Source organism: Puma concolor, chromosome D4 (assembly GCF_028749965.1).
Source record: "Puma concolor isolate L17-30 chromosome D4, mPumCon1.1.hap2, whole genome shotgun sequence".
Classification (NCBI taxonomy): Eukaryota; Metazoa; Chordata; class Mammalia; order Carnivora; family Felidae; genus Puma; species Puma concolor.
In genome coordinates this window covers 87,848,630-87,862,499 of record NC_141679.1, presented here as the reverse complement: position 1 = coordinate 87,862,499, position 13,870 = coordinate 87,848,630, and the positions used below count along the sequence as shown (strand labels likewise).

Here is a 13,870-nt window from a genome sequence, read left to right as displayed (position 1 = left end):
CTCTCTCTCTCTCTCTCTCTCTGTCTCTCTCTCTCTGCGCCTCCCCTGCTCATTCTCTCCCTCTCTTTCTCTCAAAATAAACGAACATTAAAAAAGAAAGAATTACTGAAAAAGCCATTCAAAAGTCCTTTCATCTGGTCTCTGCATTCTATCCTGTGGAGAGGAGAAAGAATTTACTCTTACTTAAATCAGTTTTTCTTTCTCTCCAGTCTCAGCCTGTTACTCAATGAAGAAAAGGGGGTTTACAAAGTAACCGAGTCCTTAACATCAATAACCAATAGAATTTACCTAGTCAGAGTCCCTGATTTCTCAGTTACTACGTCTTCCTCAGGCTGCCAGAGCGCCTGAGCAGAGAACAGTTGCGTTTCCTGTGAATGTGCACAAAAGAAACTCATAGTGCATCTTAAAAATAAGAGGGGTAGTGAGAAACTAACGTAAATGGTATGTTAACCACACTACAGTTTTAAAAAAATGTAGGCTTAAGTCACAATGCTTGTGTTCAGTATATTTTACAGCAATGGGTGCTTTATCTACGTAAAAAGATTAGTAGCAATTATTAAACAGGTAGTCGTACATCTCGATCTGAATCTGATGTAATACTAAAAAACAGAGAAATCTAAAACACAAGAACGAGAAGGTGTGGTCAAAGGTGCACCCTGCTCTACTCCCGCCTACTACTGTGGACAGGACACTGCAAGTTCAGCATCAGTTTCAAGTTCACCACAACCGCAGGCTGATGGAGGCAGCACTCCCCATAGCTCTCAATCGGCTCCAACTTCAAATCCCCAGATTTCTGGACACTGTCACCAAATCTTTATGTCAAAAAGAAAATCTGGCCTATTTATGGGCAAAACCCAGAATATGCTATCCATGCTCATCAGGAGTAAGCCTCTAACCGACGGACCACAGAGGGAAAGAGGTACAGACCCAGAGCTTCTAAATGTGTCCGTACCACGTGACCTTGCACAAGTCACTTTCCTATGCCTCAGTTTCCTACAATGACCAAAATGAGGCATTCTCAGGATGTTTCCAAATGTAAAATTACATTCTACCAGAAAGTTCAGTTTGGTAAAAAAAAGCAGACCAGATAAACCTTTTAGCCCCTCTGGCTACTGTTTCGTAATTTATACATGGGATAAAAACGGTTGTTGGTTACCCAGGAGACATTGAGAGCCCTCCCTGTTCACCTGGCCCGGCTAACAGGAAAGGATAAGCAGCCTGAGGGTTAGGCATGGAAGTCAGTGACAGTGCCCCCACCATCCAGATGGGAGGTACACAGCACCAGCGAGATGCAGGTGAGGTCAAAGTTTCCAACTCCTTAGGAATTAAAGCAGCCTCAAGAGGTGGCGAGAAAGCACTGTCTGCACCTGATCACCTCTGAGAACTACCTGTCTATTAAGACACCATCTTCCTAACAGGGAGAACAGGAGGGGAGTCTAGCCGTGTCACCATCCCTTCCAAATTAGTCTCCATGTAGTGACCAGTTGTTTTTGTTGTATTATGGTTTCCCCCCAAAGTCTGATTTATTTATTTTACTATAAAGAGAAGTTTATTCTTTGCCAGTCACTCCCATGCTCTAAAACCTTTTATGGCTCCCTTCTGAGGGAAGAAAAAAGCCACTGCTTTAGCAGGATGCTCTAATCTGGCCCCCAAAACGTCTCTCACCCATGTCCCCTACCCCCTGGGCATACTGAAGTATTCTTTCTCCTCCAAATACAGGATCCTCTCCAAAGATTCCCAGCTATCTTTCCAGGCTTCTTTTGTGTAGAATGTTCTGTGTCTCCTCTGCCCAGATAACTCCTATTTATATCTCAACACCCAGCCGAAATGAGCAAGCTGTACAATCTTGCCTCCTCACCAAGCCGTACTCAATGCTCCCTCCTTCCCTCTTCTCAGATTTAATCACACTTTCTGCGGATTTACAAAGCACTTGTATATACTTCCCGCAGTATAAGCAGACCGACAATCTAATCTTCGTATCCCCGATTGCTGGCACACACAGCCCATTAAGAAATGGTTGCTGACAAATGACCAAGTAGATGCTGAGTGCTGTAGCTGCTACACAGATCTGGATTCATCTGTGAAGGGTGGGGTGGAGCTCTGTGATCTACCCAAGTTACCTGTCCCATACTGTGAAACGGGAATCCCACCCAGATAAAAGCAAGATCTGTGACAAGAACTGCAAAGGATAAAGCCCCACAAGTAGGTGTCAACCTACTGAACAAATGGGAGTTTCTAATCTTGGACTGAGCACGTGGCAGGGCATTGTGAGAAATGAGCTGGTCTCTTCACTCTGGCAGGGTGAGCCCTTGGTGAAACAGCTCAAGAAAGCAGTTCTGTTCCCTCCCTCTCTGTCCCCCCTAGCCCCACTCGCCCTCTTTCTCTCAAAATAAATAAATAAACATTTAAAAAAAAAAAAAAAAGGAGGAGGGGCCTGGGTGTCTCAGTCGAGTGTCCAACTCTTGATTTCAGCTCAGGTGATGATTTCACGGTTCGTGAGATCGAGCCCTGCATCAGGCTCTGCACTGACAATGTGGAGCCCACTTGGGATTCTCTCCCTCGCTAAATAAATATTTTTTTTAAAAAAAGGAGGTAGTTCTGTTATCATCAAGAGATAGCTGTGTCTGAAAAAAATATTTTTGATCCTTAAAACCAAAACCTGAGGGTGACAGTAAAAAATTAAATGTCTGCTCGTAGTGGAATTTCTGTGACAATACTTCATTACAACAAGGCAGTTCTGGTTCACACTGCTGCCTTAAGAATCTTAGCCTCTTCGGGGCATGTGGGTGGCTAGTTGTTAAATGTCCAACTTCAGCTCAGGTCATGATCTCACAGCTCGTGAGTCTGAGCGCCACATCGGGCTCTCTGCTGTCAGCCTGTCACCGCAGAGCCTGCTTCAGATCCTCTGTTCCCCTCTCTCTACCCCTCCCCCACTTGTGTTCTCCCCCAAAATCAATAAAATATTAAAAAAAAAAAATCTCTTTGGGAGAAAGCGGACTTCTGGCAGGGATCTTGACAAGGATCACTACCATCACCAGCTACATTTACTAGAATGTAAACGTGACTTCACCCACTCCCCTGCATTGTCTGCTCCAGCCAGATCTCATATCAAACTGCCTGACCAACCCCAAGTGACAGGCCCTGCCAGGGCCCACGTCCCAGCTCAGAAGGTCTCCTTAGGCAGGAATGTCCTCTCCTACTCCCAGCTGCAGCATTTAACACCATACAAAGCTCTCCAAGTCTAAAGCGACGACCTTGTCTTCTCTGAAGTCCTAAATCAGAAGTCCTCACTGCCTCCATGCTCCTCTTAAGAGCACCCTCAACATTCTGCATCGTACTTAGTGTTTTCTCTCTGCCATTTTTCTAAGTTCTTTAGGAAATTTAGCGTTCCTAAGGAACTACAGAAAAAAGACCTTATTGGGTGGTTCAGTTGGTTAAGCAACCAACTCTTGATCTCGGCTCAGGTTATGCTCTCACAGTTCTCGAGATGGAGCCCCATGTCAGGCCCTGCACTGTCAGCACAGCCTGCTTGGGATTCTCTCTCCCCACCCACCCCTACCCCACCATGTGCACCTGCACTCACTCTCTCTCTCTCTCAAATACACTTAGAATAATAAAAAAATAAAAAGACCTTATATTCCTCTTACTTTGACCACAAAACTGGGCACACATTAGAGCCAGTAACATTCTGAACTTGCAAACAGAGAAACTGTGGTCACTTCATTATTAAATAGGCGGGAAGACACAGGTCATCTAATAACCAAGTCACGGAGCCCATTTAGGCTGAGCTGGGGTCCTCTGGTTCCCAGACTAGCATGCCAGAACAAGAGATTCTGCACATGATTGGAGCCAGCATAAACTTTACTGGTGGCTGTTTGGTTATTAATTCCTTTCACTATCTCTCATCTTTTCCATCACCACTTTGGAGGGAAGAAAGGAAGAGAATATATTAATTATTCAAAAAATAAAAATTGGGTGTCTGGCTCAGTCGGAGGGACATGGGGCTCCTGATCTCGGGGTCATGAGTTTGAGAACCACATTGGCTGTAGAGATTACTTAAATAAAAACGTGGGGCACCTGGGTGGCTCAGTCGGTTGAGTGACTGATTTCAGCTTAGGTCATGATCTCATGGTTGGTGGGTTCAAGCCCCGCATCAGGCTCCCTGATGTCAGGGCAGAGCCCATCTGGGATCTTGTCTTCCTCTCTCTCTGCCCCTCCCCCACTCATGCTCTCTCTCTCTCTCTCTCTCTCTCTCTCTCTCTCTCAAAAATAAACATTTAAGGGGCGCCTGGGTGGCGCAGTCGGTTAAGCGTCCGACTTCAGCCAGGTCACGATCTCGCGGTCCGTGAGTTCGAGCCCCGCGTCGGGCTCTGGGCTGATGGCTCGGAGCCTGGAGCCTGTTTCCGATTCTGTGTCTCCCTCTCTCTCTGCCCCTCCCCCGTTCATGCTCTGTCTCTCTCTGTCCCAAAAATAAATAAACGTTGAAAAAAAAAAAAATTAAAAAAAAAAAAAAATAAATAAACATTTAAAAAATAAAAACCTCAATTCCTTATTTAAAAAAAATTGATTTTGCTTATGTGAGACTGAGTCTTAACTTAGTAGACAATTAAATTAGTGTTAAGAATTTATATACTTCCTTTGTTCTTACCCTTTGGGAAACAGTTTAAGATGGATAAACTAGCAGGAATTTGTGTCTAATTTGCTTGCTCACAGAATTTTTTTGCAAAGAAACTTGCCAAAGAAGGTGTAGTTTTGTATAAAACCACCACGTTGCACGAGTTCCTGCAAGATATCTAAGTCTTCAGATTAATGTCTATGGTGTGTATCCTGCCTCTTCACACACAGCCTTCGCTGCATCTCTAAAATCCTTTAGCTGCTATGGAAATTTCTAAGAAATCACATTGGGGAGGAACCCTTCGTGATGAAGAAAAGAATCCCCAGCACAATGCTGCCAGGGTTCCGCCGAGGCAAGTTGCCCTGCTTGGGTCCAGCTCGCTGATTTGACCCTACCAATCCAGGGAGACAGTCCAGTGAGGCCCTGCTGAAATTAACCAACCTAAAAGGCCCTCTTTGTCACCGCAGTGAAGTAGAACAAGTCAATTCTATACCAAGTGCTTTGGTCAGGCAATAATGGACTTTTATTTCCCGCAGATCAGCTGACGTCAGTAGGTGGGAGCTCTGCCAAGCCACCACTGGCTCTCCCTGGGGAGCTGGGCATCTGAAAGTCATCAAGGCTCTCCCACTGCTGTGGGAGGTCAGGATTCTCATTTGCATGGTTACAGGAGCCTAAGATACTGAGTTATTAAGAGCTTCCCCACCCCTTAGCCTGATAGGGAGCTGTCTCTAGTTTATCTACAGAAGGTCCAGTTTCTTTGCTCCTAAAAGGGTCATCTCCATTGATTATATTAAACACGGGGAAAATGTTCACATCACCAAGAACTACTGCCACGGAAAGATGCGACAACCTCTCACCCAAAACTATGTGAGGGAGTTAATGGAATTCCTTGGGACCCTGCGGATGCACATGACATTCCCTCCAGGACTGAGGCTGCACTGCAGGAACCCCACCCCTGCCCTGAAATATGCAGTTGACTGATAAGGCAGACTCCACAGAGAACGTTCCAGGCCTGTTCTCAGCCGTAATGGGATTAACGCCTTTCAAGAGCTAGAAAGGAAGACTTTGGGAAACGTGCCATTAAAAAACAATCTCTAACCACACTAGCCTATCTATCTATTCCACTAACTGCCTAAAAACCCACAAAAAAACCAACTCCCTAAGACTGCAGTGAACTGTTTATCTCAAACCAGCCTACCAACTCTGATTTTGCCAATCAGGTCTCTGTCCACAGAGAATAAAGGAGGGGAAATGAAGTGCTAAATGTATTCTCAGTATGCTCAAGGACAGCTTCCCATTGAAGACAACCGAAGAAAAAGGTCGTATTTTCGCAAATATTCTGAGAAGACTGAAGGTGTGGACTATTTATAAATGCTGCAATGCAGCAGTCAGAATGTTAGCTGCATCATTCAGCAAGAAACGTGAATTGATCTCAGGGGATAAAACAGGAATTACAACTATGTCCTCTATTGTAATAAATAAAAAGAACTTGTCAGCATTCTTATAATACTGCCAGATCTCTGGGAAGAAAATGGGGGGGGGGGGGGGCTAAAGATATGAATCTTGGGTAGAAAGTTCTAGTTTAATCCAAAGATAGAACACGCCTGAGAGTGACGCCTCCTATCTGACACAAATTTACATGTATCATCAACTGAAAATGGATTTCTACAAAAGAGCTGAGACACTAATTAACAGCCCCGTCTTCTTGCAAATGCCAAGAGACAGCTGTCTGAGGCAGTTCTTGGTATTTAGGGAATTTTTAAATGCCTTGACCTCATCTACAGAAGCTGCGAGGCGATCTGTCTCTGGGGAGTGTGAGAGGCAGGAGGGGAGGATGACTGCAGACAGAAAGGTTCTCAGGCCAAAGGGCAAAGGCTTCTGGCTCTGAGAACCCGGCACCCGCAGTGAGTAGTTTAGAGACGCCCTCACAAGGCTCTTGGAGAGTGAAAGAATTCAGCACGATCTCTCTGTGGATCCCCCACAAGAGAATAAACCCATCGTGAAGATGAGAGGAGTCACTAAGACAAAGCACTGGGGCCTGCCACCCAACGTGCTGGATGTAAGAGGCATTTGGAAAACTCCATAATAAACTCCAATTTCACCAGATAATAAACTCCAATTTCACCAGATACACTGTTCTGCAAGGAAAGGCATTTGGGGGATGAAGGGGATGAACAGATCATTTGGCTCTGTGGGGAAATTCATAAACACCGCCTAAAGCGAAAGGTCAGAAAAACCATTCATCAGATTTACTTTTGTTGCTTAGTCAGAGCTCAAAGGTGCAGAACCGACAACACAGGTTTTTTCCATGGCTTGGAAAGCCAACCTATTACCCAATGTTACATGTGCAAGGCAGGACAGCCACATCCATAGATGTGGAAATTCTCCGGAGAGCAACCCACCAAAGAACTGTTTAGCACCTATTAACGTTTTATATCCAGTGATTTTCAGATCAAGCAAATGAACTCAAAACCAGTTGAGCTGCAGATTTTAGCAGCAGGTCTGATGGTAAGCAGAGAGAGAAATAATACACAAATGAAGAGTTTTAACCATGAATAAAAACAACAAATATTTCTGCTTAAGCCACATTCCAGTCAGGATTGTGGATTGGCACATCAGCCTTCAGATTGATTAATTCATTTCAACTCATTAGCGCATTTCTGCAGAGGTGAGCAGGGACTTCACTTTCAGAAAGCAAAAAATTCATACTGCATTGCATCAAAATCCAGAAATGCGGAGCAAAGTTAAGAAAACTTACTTCTGAATGCTTCCCCAATACTATCTCGTTGCTACTTACCTCTTAACCTGTAAAATTCAGATGAGAGGTATTTAAATGCAAAATATTATTACCAACAGTCAAAACAGGAAAAGGTTGTAACATGGCCCATTTTTATAAACCTCGTTTCAGCAATTCACCGTTGTGATTTATAAAAGGGCTTGCCTTGGATTTATCACCCATAATCACTAGAAATGTGCAAAGTTTTTATTTCTCCTTAGGGGTTATCAAGACTGGAGTTTTAAGCATTTTTCTTTTTGAAAAAGGTCCAATTTAGCAAACACTCAAAAACTGTACACAAATAAGACATATATAGTGAGTTTTTTAGATGGCTTTTTTTTTCTGCCAAGAAAATGCAAGCTCCATTTCATTACAAGGATTGTTACAGAAAAAAATAAGTCAATGGGAACAGGAAACAAACCCAAGTTTACGATATTTGTCCAATTTAAAGACGCTACTTTCACTACACGTTTTCAGATCATCCCCCCTGCCCCCAATATCTAGGATAATCTGTTTAGTCCCTTGGTTCTTAAGAACCAAGTAACCATCAATTAAAAAATCAGCAAACGCTACATGCAAACACCAGTAGGGTGAGAAGAAATTAATATATTCATGCCTGAAAGAGAGGAAGGTAAAAAAACAGGAGGCTTTGGAAATTTCAGAATCAATTGACTAAGACTTCCGAAAAAAAAAAAATAGAAAAAAAAAAAAACAAACCCTAACCAATTTACTTAACAGAAAGGTCATGCAGGCAGGGTTTTTTCTCCCTCTCTTTGGATCATTCAACTTTTCTGGACACAGATGTGTCTTCACTGCAAGCCAGGCAAAACCGAAAAGGCAACACGTTTGCTGCATGCTGGTCAAATACCTGGACTCTGCGCTTACGAAACGATGACAACATGATGGAGGAATGTGGAGTCTAAAGGGAGGGGGGAGAGCAAGATAACAAGCTTCTAAGGGCAAACTGAACAACGTAATTTCAAAATGGAGAAAACAGACCATTAGGAACATATGAAGACAAGGAAACCCCAAATTCCCACTGTCTTCCCAGCACCTTGCTCATTGTGGAGATTCTGCATCCCACCGGGGATCTAAAATGGGGTCTTAGCAGTTCCTATTTGTGGAAATATGCTGCCTTGGCCAAGTCACACCCCCGCTCTGGGCCTCAGTTTCTCCACTTTCCAAATAAAGTAGTAATACTGACTATGCTTTCTAACACTAAACTCGCCCTCCCCAGATCCCACAGTCCAATAAATTGAGACTCCTAGGACTGGCAGATTCCTAAATCCCTTTTCATTCAGCATAAGAAAACAGCATGATTTCAGGACATCAGAGACAAGAAAGAACTCGAGCTATAGAAATCTGACTTGGGCCTGGTTTACTGGTGTACTCCCAAGACACTTATTTCCTGTTCGAAACCTATGAGAGGAATATGCAAAAAAGGTGTGACGGAGGTAAGCAGCACAGCTGCTCCAGGCCGGTGGCCTCGGGCGGGCGGCGGCCGCCTGCCCCAAGTGATCATGGGCTCTGGGCTCCTCCTCTGCATTCCCGGAGTCAGCACTTGCCATCAGGGCCGTGCATTCTTCTACCTACTCTGACCACAGCTGCAGCAGCCCAGACCGCATAGCTAGCAGAGTCCTTGCATAGCCCACGGAGGATTGATTACGAGGCCGGCCTCGTGCCTACTACCCTTCGTGCAGGTTCGGCAATGCCAGGACTATGGACTGCTCCTGACATCCACCGCACGGGTTCCGTTCGGTAGGCAGCCCCTCCCCTTGGGATGAAGGCAGGTAAGGCAAAGTAGAGCAAATTCTAACCCAGGGAACCAAAAGATAATACTTAAACACCAGCTCTCCCCACCTAAACCTGTTCATCAGATTATTTGACAAGCTCATATCAGAGCCTGTGACAGATCAGATTTCTCCAATTGTTAGATCAGTACAAAACACACTGCCAAGACCAAAAGCATATTCGAGAATGTTACTTAGCTGATGGATTACTCTAAGAACTGCCTCACACCTGTCCAGCACAGGGCAAATCTTCCCTCTGAGGCTTGTCCCTCCATGGAGGTCCCTAGGTAACAGCTAACACACTTTGAGGGTCCCTTTGAGTAATTATTGGCCCAGTTACTAAAAAAGGCTTATTGTTAATTTCCTGCAGAGGCCCTTTACTGCAGCATTTTTCCCTTACAGCACATTTTTAAACTTTGACTTCAATTTGACCTTTGAAAATCTAAGACGTTAGTGGCAACAAAAGGGAAAATGACTAGCTTAAGAAGTTGGAACCTTGGCTCAATAGCTACATACAGCTGAGTGTTCCCACTGCTATTCCTAAGATTTTGTTTCCTGGCTGCAAGACACCCCCCCACCCTTCCATCTTTGATACATTCTGTTTTACTTAGGTCCAATTGCTATGACTCCGCAATTTCTCAACACATTATTAAAATACTTCAGATAGTCTCTCTTCCCTACCAGCCATGATGGTTAAGTTTTTCTAAAATACCATGATGAAGACAGAACAAAGAGCCTACGTATTTTAGAATCTATTATATAAAAGAGGTCTGACAAGGTGTTGTGGCAATTCGATCATCTCGATCCAGCTTTCTGGGCTCTTGAGGTTTTTAATTTAAAACATATGCAACCCTTAACCTGAACAAGCACCTTATTTAAAATGTTTTAACCCAATACATCAAAGAGACTCCGAAAGGCAATTTTCTTTAGGAAGCACCTTACCCAATTCGCAGGGCTAGCTTCCAAACAAAAGGCTGCTCTATCATTCAATACTGGCGTGGCTGCAGAATTTTTGACAAATAATGTAAGGTGCTCAAATCGAAAGACCCGGTGTCGGGTGCGGCAGGGGCAAAGAACTCGTAAGCTGTTAAGTTACTGGATTTGAGTCTCACACAAAGAAAGCGCCGAATCTACCTGTTATTTAGAAGCAAATCACAACTGGGTAGGGAAGAAACGTTTATTACAAGGAAGGAATAGGAGATGGCCAGTGTCAGACCTTTCTGCGTCTAGAGAGAAGGCCAAGAATCGCCATATAGGATGAAATTAAGGTCAAACAGCCCTTTCCTCTATGCTCTTGGCTCTTCCTCCATCAAGGGTTGGGCCGGCACCGCCGTGGGGACTCAGGAAAAGGAGCTGAAGTCGCTCCCCACCCAGGAAAGGGACTGGGGGCGCTGGGGGAAGCGCTCTGCAGGGAGGGGGATGGTGACGATCCGGCCAGGAGCCCCCGCCCCACCTGCGGCAGCCGGATGGGGCAGGGCGGGGCCGCAACCAGGCTTGGGGGTGGGGGAGCGGGACGGACCCGATGGCCTCGTCCCCCCTCCGCCCAGTCAATGACATTCCAGCGGCCCGCGCCCAGGCTCGGCCGGGCGGCTCCTCCGCAGCCCACGCTCCACGGGCGGGTCGCGGCCCGCCAGCCTGGCCCCCGCCCGTCGGAGGGAGCTGCGAGGCCGGCCGGGCTCACCTGTCCGCGCGCTGGCCCCGCCCCACCCCACGGGCTGCCCCGCTCCCTACCCAGGGGTCTGCGGCCCTCAGGCCCCGCTCCCTCCCCGAGCTCCCCAGCTCCCCCTCTCACCGGCTCCAGGGGGGGGTGAGGGCAGTAGGTGCGCCGGTCTGGGGGAGTGGGGGGGGGGTGCTGAGGGACCGACGCGCCTCCGCGGCCTCCCGCCTCGCCGTTCGCTCCGCAGCGGGTAGTGGCGGCGACGCGCGCGCCTCGCTTCTTTTATAGGCGGCCACGCGCGTTCCGGCGGCGGGCGGGCGCGAGCGCGGGGGAAGCGCCGGGGCGCGGCGCGAGGGGCGGGGGCGAGCGCCATCCGAGCTATGGGGGCGGAGCTCCCGCCAGCTCGCTTCCCGATCACGCGGCGGAAAGGGCCGAGCGCTCCCGGAAAGAGCCGAAGCACCGCTGCGGGGGAAGAGCCGAGTCGGGGGATCGCAGCGGGAGGATGGGAAGGGAGGGCGCGCGCCAGGGGTGGGGGCCAGTGGTGCAGTGGAGTCACTGCCACCGCCCGGGCGGGCCGAGATGCGGCAGCCGCCCCGCCCTCTCCGCACCTCGGATCCTCCAATCCAGCCCCTCCCCGCCCTGCAGAGAATCTTCGGCACCCCACCCCGCCCCTCCGCCCCTGGGAGCCCTTCCAGGACTGCAACGAAGGGCGGGGCAGGAGCCGTCGCTGCAGTCTGGCAGGGGATGCTGCGCGCCCCGGTCCGAAAAACGCCCAGTCCCAAAGGGCGAGGTCACCCACAGGATTTTCATTCTCTTGCCCCCTTTCCCTAGAAGAAGACTGAGGCCGAGACCCACCCAAGTCAGCCGACTCTGGTGGGGGCTGGGGTGCAGAAACCGAGGATAATTGGGAGCTCCAGGTTTGAGGCGGTGGTAAGAAAAGGCCAAATCGGATCCTAAAAAATAAAGACTAATTTGGAGATTAAGTGTGTCATTTGGGATTTGGAGAGATAATAATTTCTTATATTCTTACCGCAAAAGCTTTCTGACAGGTCATGGGTGGAATAGGATGCATTAGTCGTATTTTATTTTTATTATTATTTTTTATTTTAAGAGAGAATGAGGGGGAAGGGGCAGAGAAAGGAAAAGGGGGGGGGGGGAGAGAGAGAGAGAGAGAGAGAGAGAGAGAGAGAGAATCCCAAGCAGGCTCCAGGCTCAGCAAAGAGCCCTATTCGAGGCATCACAGGACCCTGGGATCATGACCTGAGCTGAAATCAAGAGTCCCTCGCCTGACTGAGCCACCCAGGAGCCCCGTTAGTCCTATTTTATAAATAAGACATTAAAGTTCTTCTGGCCACAATTGATTGAACTTTCCTTATGTACCAGGTGCTATGTTAAGCATTTCATGTTACCTTTTTTTTTTCTTTAATGTGCAATAATTTTATGAGGTAGGTATTCTTTCCCCATTTTATAAGTGAGCACTGTGGCATGGAAACTAGGTCTCTTGCCCTAGGTTAGGCAGTTAGTAAAAAAAATTAGGATTTGGATCCAAGCAGTCAGAATCTTCTTTTTAATTTTTTTTTAAATGTTTATTCACTTTTGAAAGACAGAGAGAGAGCACTAGTGGGGGTGGGACAGAGAGAGAGGGAGACACAGAATCCAAAGCAGGCTCCAGGCTCTGAGCTGTCAGCATGGAGCCTCATGCGGGGCTCGAACTCACCAACTGCCAGATCCTGACCTGAGCCGAAGTCAGACACTTAACTGACTGAGCCACCCAGGCGCCCCAGAACCTTCTCTTAAACTGTATGCTCTGTTGCCTTCCCCTAGGAAAGGGGGGCACTGCGATGATGGATGCCGAGCTGCTAAAAAAAGATAAACCAAGAGGATTTCTGGAGTTTCTGTTCCTTACAGCCTTAGCTGTTCAAGGGCCTGGCTCTAAACTCTGTTGTGTAGCCCAAAGTCCTCTGCTGGGAAGCCCTTTCCCCACCCCCACTCCAGTGACAGCTGGGCTGCAGCCATTGGGAGTAACACCCAGATCATTCCTGTGCAGTCAGGCAGACCAGGAACCCTGCAGTCCGGAAGGCCTCAGCCTCCTGGTTACCAAGCAGCCCTCCTCTTTAAGGAAATACAAAGGCACTGGGCATTGCACCAGAACTTGGGCCCAGGCCCAGCCCTCAGCTTCCTGGTCCTCTGCAGTTTGGTCCTTCTTCCACTGTGCCTGGGATCCACAGTCTGGTTTCTAAGCTGCCCTGCTGTAGCAATAGGAAAAATTCTCCTGTTCCCTCATCCCATCAGAGTAGAGAGAAAAAAAAGGAGTGGCCACACCCCAGAAGCAGCTTTGCAGAATCTAGAGGAAAAACGTAGGAGCTAAGAGGCATTTCCTGCAATCTTCTATATAGAGAAAACAGGACTGGGTAACTCCTCCCTGGGGTGTGCGTTTCTGGAACAGTTGATGGCGTCGACAGCCTCTTCTCCAGCGGGTAGCAGCAAAATGTTTAATCACATATTCAGCTCTGGGTACAAAATGGCTTACACAATCATAGCTCTCCAAAATTTCTAAGACCTTCTCCAGCAAGGAATGGATCTCAAGGCCGTGGGCAGGGGCTATAAAAAGGGAGGATTTTTCTTTTAAATCACTCCAGCCTCCTGGTGAAATGGGGGTTTTGTTGCTTTTACCAGATGCAAAACAGATTTGAGAGCTTTGGTATTAGTACAGAAACTAAAATCTTATTCGTTGATCCTTTGTCTGATCTGAGACATGGCCAAAACCCATTATCTCTGGCCCTCTACACGTCCCACTCACTTACCCACCCCATTCTGCACTTGGCACTGGAAATGAGACATTGCAAAAGCCATTCTTTGTGTCCTATTGTCTGCCTACCTCACCTCCCACCAGTTTCACCAGATGCCTAACACTCTGTTAGGTGTAGGGAGAGGGAGGTGACAAAGCAGATAATGGCCCTCTTTGTTTTTGGAGAGAAACTCATTCAGGGAAAAAAACCAACAGAAAACAAAAACAACAACAAAAACACTGG

The 13,870-nt window shown here is 47.2% G+C and overlaps 1 protein-coding gene across 2 annotated transcripts in view; it reads right to left on the bottom strand.

Annotated features, from left to right (window-relative positions):
* SPTAN1 (spectrin alpha, non-erythrocytic 1) overlaps window positions 1-8,307 on the bottom strand; it is a 59,351-nt gene extending 51,044 nt beyond the window's left edge. For both annotated transcript variants that reach the window (XM_086684197.1, XM_086684198.1), the window contains exon 1: window positions 8,260-8,307. In XM_086684197.1, coding sequence (XP_086540323.1) covers window positions 8,260-8,292 — 33 coding nt within the window. In that variant the 5' untranslated portion in view covers window positions 8,293-8,307. The remainder of the gene's footprint in view (window positions 1-8,259) is intronic.
* Window positions 8,308-13,870: the final 5,563 nt, after the last annotated feature.